This window comes from Pristiophorus japonicus, chromosome 3 (assembly GCF_044704955.1).
Source record: "Pristiophorus japonicus isolate sPriJap1 chromosome 3, sPriJap1.hap1, whole genome shotgun sequence".
Classification (NCBI taxonomy): Eukaryota; Metazoa; Chordata; class Chondrichthyes; family Pristiophoridae; genus Pristiophorus; species Pristiophorus japonicus.
This window is the reverse complement of record NC_091979.1, coordinates 175,887,851-175,901,433: the sequence shown is the minus strand read 5'-3', so window position 1 is coordinate 175,901,433 and position 13,583 is coordinate 175,887,851. Positions and strand designations below refer to the sequence as shown.

General features: G+C 47.3%; 1 protein-coding gene across 1 annotated transcript in view; it reads right to left on the bottom strand.

Annotated features, from left to right (window-relative positions):
- Nucleotides 1–12,127, bottom strand: part of LOC139254880 (SH3 domain-binding protein 4-like) — a 69,069-nt gene extending 56,942 nt beyond the window's left edge. Inside the window, exon 1 of the mRNA XM_070873849.1 lies at nucleotides 11,968–12,127. Within this exon, the coding sequence (XP_070729950.1) occupies nucleotides 11,968–12,127 (160 nt within the window). The remainder of the gene's footprint in view (nucleotides 1–11,967) is intronic.
- Nucleotides 12,128–13,583: the final 1,456 nt, after the last annotated feature.

Genomic DNA, 13,583 nt, shown 5'->3' with positions numbered 1-13,583 from the left:
CTCCCGACACACAGAAAAAGAGGAAAAATTAAACCTCCACCTGGAACGTCTCAGCCATTTTGCACCAAATGCTTTCAGCGCTGCAATTTAACAGCCAGAAATCAACTTCGGGAGGTCACAACTCATTCCGGAGCTCGATACATTGTGTTAGAGCGCCGAGATGTATATTTAAGAAATGTAACATACTTACCGGGCCGCCCTGCGCGCACTGAGCCTCCCGACACAAACAGCAGCCTCTCCGCGCGCACACTGTGCGTGTCACCGCGGGAGCGCAAGGCCTGCCCCACACATAAACAGCGGCCACGATGCGCGCACCCCTCTGTCTGCAGCCAGCCGGCTTGGGCGCGCGCCTTCCTCGGGAGGGGGGCATTCAAAGTGGGGAGAGTGAGCGAATGTTGAGTAGGCTGCAATTGGGGAAGACCAGTGATTTTTTTAAAATCAAGTAAAAACATGAATTACATTTTATAAGTAATGTTCCCGCTTCATAAGACATACAATTAAGTGAAGAAAATTGATCTCGTATTTTGAAAATAAGAATGTTCTTAAAGGTAATGCAATAATCATGGGGGACTTTAATCTACATATTGACTGGGCAAACCAAATTTAACAGATTTTTTAATGATTAGGGAGTCAAGGGTTATGGGGAGCGGGCGGGAAAGTGGAGTTAAGGCCAAGATCAGATCAGCAATGATCTTATTGAATGGCAGACACCCTCAAAGCCTCCCTGATAAAGTACGACGTCCCCACTGACACCTGGGAGTCCATGGCCAAAGACCGCCGAAAGTGGAGGAAGTGCATCCGGGAGGGCGCTGAGCACCGCGAGTCTCATTGTCGAGAGCATGCAGAAATCAAGCACAGGCAGCAGAAAGAACATGCGGCAAACCTGTCCTACCCACCCTTTCCCTCAACGACTATCTGTCCCACATGTGACACAGTCTGTGGTTCTGTCATTGGACTGTTCAGTCACCTAAGGACTCATTTTAAGAGTGGAAGTAAGTCTTCCTCGATTCCAAGGGACTGCCTATGATAATGATGGCCCAATGGGCCAAATGGCCCACTCCTACATAATAAGAATTAGGAACGGGAGTAGGCCATCCAGCCCCTCGAGCCTGCTCCGCCATTCAACAAGATCATGGCTGATCTGGCCGTGGACTCAGCTCCACTTACCCGCCCGCTCCCCATAACCCTTAATTGCCTTATTGGTTAAAAATCTATCTATCTGTGATTTGAATACATTCAATGAGCTAGCCTCAACTGCTTCCTTGGGCAGAGAATTCCATAGATTCACAACCCTCTGGGAGAAGAAATTCCTTCTCAACTCGGTTTTAAATTGGCTCCCCCGTATTTTGAGGCTGTGCCCCCTAGTTCTAGTCTCCCCAACCAGTGGAAACAACCTCTCTGCCTCTATCTTGTCTATCCCTTTCATTATTTTAAATGTTTCTATAAGATCACCCCTCATCCTTCTGAACTCCAACGAGTAAAGACTCAGTCTACTCAATCTATCATCATAAGGTAACCCCCTCATCTCCGGAATCAGCCTCGTGAATCGTCTCTGTACCCCCTCCAAAGCTAGTATATCCTTCCTTAAGTAAGGTAACCAAAACTGCACGCAGTACTCCAGGTGTGGCCTCACCAATACCCTGTACAGTTGCAGAAGGACCTCCCTGCTTTTGTACTCCATCCCTCTCGCAATGAAGGCCAACATTCCATTCACCTTCCTGATTACCTGCTGCACCTGCAAGCTAACTTTTTGGAATTCATGCACAAGGACCATCAGCCGGTCCAGGCAGCGGGCGGTCGAGGGGGTCGTTCAACCTGACTGCCTGCCTCTCTTCCGCTCTTACATCCGGTCCAGGGTGTCCTTGGAGATGGAGCACGCGGTGTCCACCGGTACGCTCGCGGCCTTCCGCGAGAGGTGGGCACCGGAGGGACTGGAGTGCATCATCACGCCCGGCAACCAAATTTTAATTTGATTTTACGTTTTAAAGTTAATTTGTTTTAATTGCCGGTGCTTTTAGTGTCCCCTTCCCTTTTATAGGGGGCACTGGGGAAAAATTGTGATTTTAGTGCCCAAAAAAAAAACCAAAAAAAAAAGAAAAAAACACAAAAAAAAAAAACACAAAAAAGGGGGAAAAAAAAATGGGCCTTGTAAATGTCTGGAGTGTCACCCAGGTCGGGTGGCACCGTTTAATGTTTTTATGTTTTCACAGATAAACTCAAAAGAGTTTCATGCACAAGGACCATCAGCCGGTCCAGGCAGCGGGCGGTCGAGGGGGTCGTTCAACCTGACTGCCTGCCTCTCTTCCGCTCTTACATCCGGTCCAGGGTGTCCTTGGAGATGGAGCACGCGGTGTCCACCGGTACGCTCGCGGCCTTCCGCGAGAGGTGGGCACCGGAGGGACTGGAGTGCATCATCACGCCCGGCAACCAAATTTTAATTTGATTTTACGTTTTAAAGTTAATTTGTTTTAAATGCCGGTGCTTTTAGTGTCCCCTTCCCTTTTATAGGGGGCACTGGGGAAAAATTGTGATTTTAGTGCCCAAAAAAAAAAACAAAAAAAAAAGAAAAAACACAAAAAAAAACACAAAAAAAGGGGGGGGGGGGGGGGGGGGAAAAAAAAAAAAAAAAAAAAAATAATTTAAAAAAAAAAAGGGGCCTTGTAAATGTCTGGAGTGTCACCCAGGTCGGGTGGCACAGTTTAATGTTTATGTTTTGCAGGTGAACTCCAAAAGAGTTTCATGCACAAGGAAATTTAGTGCCCAAAAAAAAACCAAAAAAAAGAAAAAAAGAAAAAAAAAAAAAAGGGGGGGAAAAAAAAGGGCCTTGTAAATGTCTGGAGTGTCACCCAGGTCGGGTGGCACAGTTTAATGTTTTATGTTTTGCAGGTGAACTCCAAAAGAGTTTCATGCACAAGGACCCCCAGGTCCCTCTGCACCGCAGTATGTTGTAATTTCTCCCCATTCAAATAATATTCCCTTTTACTGTATTTTTTCCCAAGGTGGATGACCTCACACTTTCCGACATTGTATTCCATCTGCCAAACCTTAGCCCATTCGCTTAACCTATCCAAATCTCTTTGCAGCCTTTCTGTGTCCTCTACACAACCCGCTTTCCCACTAATCTTTGTGTCATCTGCAAATTTTGTTACACTACACTCTGTCCCCTCTTCCAGGTCATCTATGTATATTGTAAACAGTTGTGGTCCCAGCACCGATCCCTGTGGCACACCACTAACCACTGATTTCCAACTCGAAAAGGACCCATTTATCCCGACTCTCTGCTTTCTGTTAGCCAGCCAATTCTCTATCCATGCTCATACATTTCCTCTGACTCCGCGTACCTTTATCTTCTGCAATAACCTTTTGTGTGGCACCTTATCGAATGCCTTTTGAAAATCTAAATACACCACATCCATCGGTACACCTCTATCCACCATGCTCGTTATATCCTCAAAGAATTCCAGTAAATTAGTTAAACATGATTTCCCCTTCATGAATCCATGCTGCGTCTGCTTGATTGCACTATTCCTATCTAGATGTCCCGCTATTTCTTCCTTAATGATAGTTTCAAGCATTTTCCCCACTACAGATGTTAAACTAACCGGCCTATAGTTACCTGCCTTTTGTCTGCCCCCTTTTTTAAACAGAGGCATTACATTAGCTGCTTTCCAATCTGCTGGTACCTCCCCAGAGTCCAGAGAATTTTGGTAGATTATAACGAATGCATCTGCTATAACTTCCGCCATCTCTTTTAATACCCTGGGATGCATTTCATCAGGACCAGGGGACTTGTCTACCTTGAGTCCCATTAGCCTGTCCAGCACTACCCCCCAGTGATAGTGATTGTCTCCTGCTCCTATTTCTTATGTTCTTAATTTAGGGGGCGGTGATTTCCTCTCCTCTTTGGACAGAATGCAAGTCAAGCACTGAAAGTCTGCTCTGCCTGAACAGACCTGAATCCATCTGTATTTCTAAGCTTTGCTCCCTAACATGGCACCCAGCTACCCCCGATGCTGCAACATCCGTTGGAGACATACACCCAAAAGTGCGGAATGAAAGTAAACTGCTGCAGCAGTGGTAATGAGCTCCAGCTTTGTGCCCTATGGCCTGCTGTCCAAAATCAGTAGCCCCTCCTTTGCTGACCTTGAAAAAGATGTCTGTTTGGCGGTGCAGGAATGTTGTGGGCAGCCCTTTCTCAGACCTTCCAATCTAAGAGGACTGAGCACAACCTCCAAGTTCCATTTTCAGTTTGGTTTGGGCCATCGCTGGATGGAGAACCAAAAAAAAACACAGCAAGCATCCTGATGTCATACCAGTTTATGTTTATTTGTTCCTGGGATGCGGGCATCGCTAGCAACGCCCGCATTTATTGCTCATCCATAATTGCTCTTGAGAAGGCGGAAGTGAGCCGCCGCCTTGAACCGCTGCAGTCCGTTTGGTGAAAGGCAACAAGCTGATCCTCCTTAGCGACTTTAACGCCAGAGTTGGAAAGGACACAGACCTCTGAGGAGGTGTGATCGGCATAGCGGGGGTAGGGAAAACCAACACCAGCAGTACGCTCCTCCTGACAAAATGCTTAGAACATGGCTTTGTCATAACCAGCACCTTGTTCCGTCAGAGAGACAAGTACAAGGCCTCATGGCAACACCCTCGCTCCAAGCACTGGCATCAGCTAGATTATGTCATCATCCGAGCAAGGGGCCTCAAGGACGTGCGCATCACCTGCATCATGACAGGAGCTGACGATTGCTGGATGAACCACTGCCTAATCCGCTCTGTCATCTCCATCAATGTAGCCCCAAAGCAGCGGCGGCAACAGAAACGATGGCGCAGGAAAATAAATGCTGGAGCACTCAAAGACCCTTCTAAGAAAGCCCTATTCAGCCAGCGCCTCACATCCAACCTGACGACTCCCTGTGATCCAGAGATGCAGAGTGTCCACAATGCCTGGTCTGCCCTCAGGGCCTCCATAATTAGCACCTGTGAAGAGACCAGGAAACATCAAGACTGGTTCGACGAGAACGACCAGGGGATCCAGGAGCTAATAAGCCGCAAGCGTAAGGGCATTCTTGAACTGGAAACAGCAACACAATTCAACAGCAAGAAAGCAGCTCTATAGATGTCTGAAGGCCGAGGTCCAACATAAAACTCACAACTTAAAGAACAGATGATGAGTGGAGAAAGCGCAGGAGACCCAGCAACTAGCTGACCGCCACGGCATGCGTGGATTCTTAAGCGCAGACAAGACCACCTACGGCCCAAGCACCCAAGATCCTACCCCACTGCGGGCCAAGATTGGAGAGGTACTCATCAAAGACAGAGGCAGTCAGTGCTCGCTGGAAGAAGCGCTTCAAAGATCTCCCTAACCAAGACTTCCCGCCACCACCTCAGCACAACCCCAGCCCGGCATGAGGTTGAAAAGGCCATTTGACAACTGAAGAATAATAAGGCCTCAGAAGCAGATGGAATCCCCGCCGAAGCACTAAAACATGGCGGGAAAGTACTATTGATGTGAATCCATGAACTCATTTCTCTTATTTAGAAGGGGGAGAGCATGGCAGGGGATCTCAGAGTAGCCATAGTCGTGACCATCTTCAAGAAAGGTTGCGGTAATTACAGAGGAGTTTCCCTGTTGTCTGCCACAGGGAAAGTCATTCCAAGAATCCTCCTCAATCACCTTCTCCCAGTGGTTGAAGAACTCCTCCCAGAGTCGCAATGCGGACTAAGGGGCACAATGGACACGATCTTCACCGCGCGCCAAATTCAAGAGAAATGCAGGGAGCAGCACCAACCCTGTACATGGCCTTCTTTGACCTCACAAAGGCCTTCAACACTGCCAACCATGAGGGATTATGGAATGTCCTCCTCAAATTTGGCTGCCCCCCAAAAACTTGTCACCATCCCCTGCCTGCTCCACGATGACATGCAAGCCATAATCCTGACCAACGGATCCACCACAGACCCAATTCACGTATGGACCGGGGTCAAGCAAGGCTGTGTCATTGCACCAACGCTCTTCTCGATCGTCCTTGCTGCAATGCTCCATCTCACCCTCAATAAGCTCCCCACTGGAGTGGAGCAAATCTACAGAACAAATGGGAAATTGTTCAACCTCCATTGTCTCCAGTACAGATCCAAGGTCGTCCCATCCCCTGTCATTGAATTACAGTATGCAGACGATGCTTGCGTTTGTGCACATTCGGAGGCCGAACTCCAAAGCTTCATCAACACCTTCACCGAAGCGTGCAAGAGTATGGGCCTTACTTTAAACATCCATAAGACAAAGGTCCTCTACCAACCTGCCCCCGCCACACAGTACTGCCCCTCGATTATCAAAATCTATGACGAGGCCTTGGACGACGTGGACCATTTTTCTCGGGAGCCTACTGTTAACAAGGGCAGACGTCGATGACGAAGTCCAATACCACATTCAGTGCGCCAGTGCAGCCTTCGGTCACTTGAGGAGGAGAGTGTTTGAAGACCAGGACCTCAAACCCGGCACCAAGCTCATGGTTTACAGAGCAGTAGTGATACCTACCTTCCTATATGCTTCAGAGACATGGACTATGTACAGCAGGCACCTCAAAGCACCACCAATGCTGCCTCCGCAAGATCCTGCTAATCCAGTGGCAGGATATGCGCACCAACGTCAGTGTTCTCTCTCAGGTCAGCATCGAAGCATTGATCATGCTCAATCAGCTTCGATGGACGGGTCACATCGTCCACATGCCTGATACTAGACTCCCAAAACAAGCGCTCTACTCAGAGCTCCGACACAGCAAGTAAGTCCCATATGGGCAGAGGAAATGCTTCAAGGACTCCCTCAAAGCCTCCTTGAAAATGTGCAACATCCCCACCGACGGCTAGGAATCCCTGGCCGAGGACCATTCAAAATGGAGGAGAAGCATCCGGGAAGGGGCCAAACACCTCGAGCCTCTTCACTGGGAGCATGCGGAAGTCAAGCGCAAACAGGATTGCGCGCACGACAACCCAGGCTCCCCACCCACCCATCCCCTCAACCACCATCTGCCCACCTGTGACAGAGACTGTAGGTCCTGCATTGGTCTCATCAGTCACCTGTGAACTCATATTATTGTGGAAGCAAGTCATCCTCGACTCCGAGGGACTGCCTAAGAGAGTGAGAGAGAGAGCGAGAGAGAAGGTACTCCCAAAGTGGTGTTAGGGAGGGAGTTCCAAGATTTAGATGAAGGAACAGCAATATATTTTCAAGTCAGGATGATGATGACTTGGAGGGGAACTTGTGCCTTGTAGATGGTGGAAAGGTTTTGGGGAGTCAGAAGCTGATTCACTCGCTGCAAAATACCCAGCCTCTTTTAGCCACAGTATTTACGTGCCTGGTCCAGTTAAGTTTCTGGTCAATGTTGTGCTAGGATGTTGATGGTGGGGGATTCAGAGATGGTAGTTCTGTTGAATGTTAAGGGGCAGTTGTCGGCTTTCACTTGTTGGAGATGGTCATTGCCTGGAGATGGTCATTTGTCCCTTGTGTGGGATAAATGTTACTTGTCAAGTATCAACCCAAGCCTGAATGTTGTCCCGGTCTTGCTGCATTCTGGGATGGACTGCTCCATTATCTGAGGAGCTGCGAATGTTACTGAACATTGTGCAATCATCAGCGAGCATCCTCATTTCTGACCTTTTGATGGAGGGAATCACATTAATGAAGAAGCTGAAGATAGTTGGGCCAAGGACACTGCCCTGAGGAACTCCTGCAGTGATGTCCTGGGGCTGTGATGATTGACCTCCAACAACTACAATCATCTTCCTTTGTGCTCGGTACAACTACAGCCAGTGAAGAGTTTTCCCCCTGATTCCAATTGACTTCAATTTTACTAGGGCTCCTTGATGCCACACTCGGTCAAATGCTGCTTGATATCAAGGGCAGTCACTCTCACCTCACCTCTGGAATTCAGCTCTTTTGTCCATGTTTGGACCAAGGCTGTAATGGGGTCTGGAGCCAAGTGGTCCTGGCGGAATCCAAACTGGGCATTAATGAGTAGGTTATTGGCAAATACCGCTTGATAGCACTGTCGATGACATCTTCCATCACTTTGCTGATGACTGAAAGTAGACTGATGAGGCGGTAATTGGCTGGATTGGATTTGTCCTGCTTTTTGTTGTCAGGACATACCTGGGCAGTTTTAACACAGAAACATGGAAGCATAGAAAATAGGTGCAGGAGTAGGCCATTCGGCCCTTCGAGCCTGCACCACCATTCAATAAGATCATGCTGATCATTCCCTCAGTATCCCTCTCCATACCCTTTGATCCCTTTAGCCGTAAAGGCCATATCTAACTCCTTCTTGAATATATCCAATGAACTGGCATCAACAACTCTCTGCGGTAGGGAATTCCACAGGTTAACAACTCTCTGAGTGAAGAAGTTTCTCCTCATCTCAGTCCTAAATGGCCTACCCCTTATCCTAAGACTGTGTCCCCTGGTTCTGGACTTCCCCGTCATTGGGAATATTCTTCCCGCATCTAACCTGTCCAGTCCCGTCAGAATCTTGTAAGTTTCTATGAGATCCCCTTGCGTCCTTCTAAACTCCAATGTATAAAGGGCCAGTTGATCCAGTCTTTCCTCATATATCAGTCTCGCTATCCCGGGAATCAGTCTGGTGAACCTTCGCTACACTCCCTCAATAGCAAGAACGTCCTTCCTCAGATTAGGAGACCAAAACTGAACACAATATTCAAGGTGAGTCCTCATCAAGACCCTGTACAACTGCAATAAAACCTCCCTGCTCCTATACTCAAATCCCCTAGCTATGAAGGCCAACATACCAGTTGCCTTCTTCACCGCCTGCTGTACCTGCATGCCCACTTTCAATGACTGATGTACCATGACACTCAGGTCTCGTTGAACCTTCCCGTTTCCGAATCTGCTGCCATTCAGATAATATTCTGCCTTCATGTTTTTGCCCTCAAAGTGGATAACCTCACATTTATCCACATTATACTGCATCTGCTAAGCATTTGCCCTCTCACCTAAACTATCCAAGTCACCCTGCAGCCTTTTAGCATCCTCCTCGCAGCTCACACCGCTTAGTGTCATCTGCAAACTTGCAGCTATTACACTCAATTCCCTCATCCAAATCATTAATGTATATTGTAAATAGCTGGGGTCCCAGCACTGAGCCTTGCGGTACTCCACTAGTCACTGCCTGCCATTCTGAAAATAACCCGTTTATCCCGACTCTCTGCTTCCTGTCTGCCAACCAGTTCTCTATCCACGTCAGTACATTACCCCCAATACCATGTGCTTTGATTTTGCACACCAATCTCTTGTGTGGGACCTTGTCAAAAGCCTTTTCAAAGTCCAAATACACCACATCCACTGGTTCTCCCTTGTCCACTCTGCTAGTTACATCCTCAAAAAATTCCAGAAGATTTGTCAAGCATGATTTCCCTTTCATAAATCCATGCTGACTTGGACCGATCCTGTCACTGCTTTCCAAATGCGCTGCTATTTCATCTTTAATAATTGATTCCAACATTTTCCCCACTACTGATGTCAGGCTAACTGGTCTTTAATTACCCGTTTTCTCTCTCACTCCTTTTTCAAACAGTGGTGTTACATTAGCTACCCTCCAGTCCATAGGAACTGATCCAGAGTCGATAAACTGTTGGAAAATGATCACCAATGCAGCCACTATTTCTAGGGCCACTTCCTTAAGTACTCTGGGATGCAGACTATCAGGGCCCAGGGATTTATCAGCCTTCAATCCCATCAATTTCCCGAACACAATTTTCCATTTTATAAGGATATCCTTCAGTTCCTCCTTCTCACTAGACCCTCGGTCCCCTCGTATTTCCGAAAGGTTATTTGTGTCTTCCTTCAGAAAACAGAACCAAAGTATTTGTTTAACTGGTCCGCCATTTCTTTGCTCCCCATTATAAATTCACCTGAATCTGACTGCAAAGGACCTACGTTTGTTTTCACTAATCTTTTTCTCTTCATATATCTATAGAATTTTTTGCAGTCAGTTTTTATGTTCCCAGCAAGCTTCCTCTCATACTCTATTTTCCCCCTCCTAATTAAATCCTTAGTCCTCCTTTGCTGTATTACAAAATTCTCCCAGTCCTCAGGTTTGCTACTTTTTCTGGCCAATTTATATGCCTCTTCCTTGGATTTAACATTATCCTTAATTTCCCTTGTTAGCCACGGTTGAGCCACCTTCCCCGTTTTATTTTTACTCCAGACAGGGATGTACAATTGTTGAAGTTCATCCATGTGATCTTTAAATGTTTGCCATTGCCTATCCACTGTCAACCCTTTAAGTATCACTCGCCAGTTTATTCTAGCCAATTCACGTCTCACACCATCGAAGTTACCTTTCCGCAAATTCAGGACCCTAGTCTCTGAATCAATTGTATCACTCTCCATTTTAACAAAGAATTCTACAATATTATGGTCACTCTTCCCCAAGAGGCCTCGCACAACAAGATTGTTAATTAGTCCTTTCTCATTGCACATCCCCCAGTCTAGGATGGCCAGCCCTCAAGTTGGTTCCTCGACATATTGGTCAAGAAAACCATCCCTAATGCACCCCAAGAAATCCTCCTTCATCGCATTGCTACCAGTTTGGTTAGCCCAGTCAATATGTAGATTAAAGTCGCCCATGATAACTGCTGTACCTTTATTGCACGCATCCCTAATTTCTTGTTTGATGCTGTCCCCATCCTCATTACTACTGTTTAGTGGGCTGTACACAACTCCCACTAGCGTTTTCTGCCCTTTGGTATTCCGTAGCTCCACCCATACAGATTCCACATCATCCAAGCTAATGTCATTCCTTACTATTGCATTAATTTCCTCTTCAAGCAGCAATGCCACCCCACCTGCTTTTCCTTTCTGTCTATTCTTCCTAAATGTTGAATACCCCTGGATGTTGAGTTCCCAGCCTTGGTTACCCTGGAGCCATTGCTCCGTGATGCCAATTACATCATATCCGGTAACTGCTATCTGCGCAGTTAATTCGTCCACCTTATTCTGAATACTCCTTGCATTGAGGCACAGAGCCTTCAAATTGTCTTTTTAACACCTTTTGCCCCTTTTGGATTTTGCTGTAATGTGGCCCTTTTTGCTTTTTGCCTTGGGTTTCTCTGCCCTCCACTTTTATTTTTCTTCTTTCTATCTTTTGCTTCTGCCCCCATTCTACTTCCCTCTGTCTCCCTGCATAGGTTCCCATCCCCCTACCATAATAGTTTAACCCCTCCCCAGCAGCACTAGCAAACACTCCCCCTTGGACATTGGTTCTGGTCCTGCCCAGGTGCAGACCGTCCGGTTTGTACTGGTCCCACCTCCCCCAGAACCGGTTCCAATGTCCCAGGAATTTGAATCCCTCCCTTCTGCACCACTCCTCAAGCCACGTATTCATCTGAGCTATCCTGCGATTCCTACTTTGACTAGCACGTGGCACTGGTAGCAATCTGAGATTACTACTTTTGAGGTCCTACTTTTTAATTTCGGTCCTCGCTCCCTAAATTCGTCTTGTAGGACCTCATCCCGTTTTTTACCTATATCGTTGGTACCTATATGCACCACGACAACTGGCTGTTTACCCTCCCCCTTCAAAATGTCCTGCACCTGCTCCGAGACATCCTTGACCCTTGCACCAGGGTGGCAGCATACCATCCTGGAGTCTCGGTTGCGACCGCAGAAATGTCTATCTATTCCCCTTGCAATAAAATCCCCTATCACTATAGCTCTCCTACTCTTTTTCCTGCCCTCCTGTGTAGCAGAGCCACCCCTGGTGCCATGGACTTGGCTGCTGCTGCCCTCCCCTGATGAGTCATCCCCCTCAACAGTACCCAAAGCGGTGTATCTGTTTTGCAAGAGGATGATCGCAGGGGACCCCTGCACTACCTTCCTTCCACTGCTCTTTCTGTTGGTCACCCATCCCCTATCTGGTTGTGTAACCATTACCTGCGGTAAGACCAACTCACTAAACGTGCTATTCACATCATTCTCAGCATCATGCATGCTCCAGAGTGAATCTCCCCGCATCTCCAGTGCCGGACTGCGATCTGCCAGGAGCTGCAGCCGGATACACTTCCCACATATGTAGTCGTTAGGGTCACTGCAAGCGTCCCTGACTTCCCACATAATACAGGAGGAGCATAACACGTGTCCAAGCTCTCCTGCCATGACTTAACCCCTAGAATAACTTAATTTGGCATCAATAATGCTAAAGGTTACTTACTGATAAAGAAAAAAAAAAGAAAAACTACTCACCAATCACCAGCCAATCACTTACCCCCTTGGCTGTGACGTCACCTTTCGATTTCTTTCTACTACTTTTTTGCCTTCTTTCCCTGCTGCAGCTGCACCAGCTGGCCTTTATAGGCCGCTCCGACATCCCCAAACTCCCGCCTCTCAGACTGCCACCGCCTCTCGACTGCCGTTTGGCCTTTATAGGCCACTGCGACGTCCACGAATCTCTTACTGTGACGTCACGCTTCGTTTTCTTTTCCTCCCAGGTCAGGGAGTCAGCACTGGTGGGGAAAACAAGACAAAGCAACACCTCCCGCTCCCACTTGCCCAAACTCTCCCACTTACCAAACTCTTACCTTTGCACTCTGACCTGCTGTTGCCCTCCGAGCTAGACTGTACCAAGCTCCCTCTTTTTATACTGTTCCTGGCTGACTCACCATATTGTCGGGTAGATGCCAGTGTTGTAGCTATACTGGAACAGCTTTTCTAGACGCGTGGCTAGTTCTGGAGCACAAGTCTTCAACACGACAGCATGTCAGGGCCCATAGCCTTTGCTGTATCCAATGCACACAGCCTTTTCTTGATATCATGTGGAGTGAATTGAATTGGCTGAAGACAGGCTTCTGTGATGGTGGGGACCTCAGGAGGAGGCCGAGAAGGATCATCCACTCAGCACTTCTGGCTGAAGATGGTTGCCTTCAGCCTCATCTTTTGTACTAACATGCCGGGCTCCGCCATCATTGAGGATGGGGATGTTCATGGAGTCTCCTTCTCCTGTTAGTTGTTTGATTGTCCACCACCATTTGTTACTGGATTTGGCAAGACTGCAGAGCTTTGATCTGTTCTAGGTAGGTCCCTTGCAATCAGAATCAGGTGAATTTATAATGGGGGAAAAGAAGTGGCAGACCAATTGAACAAATACTTTGGTTCTGTCTTCACGAAGGAAGACACAAATAACCTTCCAGAAATACTAGGGAACCGAGGGTCCAGTGAGAAGGATGAACTGAAGGAAATCCTTATTAGTCAGGAAATTGTGTTAGAGAAATTGATGGGATTGAAGGCCGATATATCCCCAGGGCCTGATATTCTGCATCCCAGAGTACTTAAGGAAGTTGCACTAGAAATAGTGGATGCATTGGTGATCATTTTCCAACAGTCTATAGACTCTGGACCAGTTCCTATGGACTGGAGGGTAGCTAATTTAACACCACTTTTCAAAAAAGGAGGGGGAGAGAAAATGGGGAATTATAGACCGGTTAGCCTGATATCGATAGTGGGGAAAATGTTAGATTCAATTATTAAAGATGAAATAGCAGCGCATTTGGAAAGCAGTGACAGGATCAGTCCA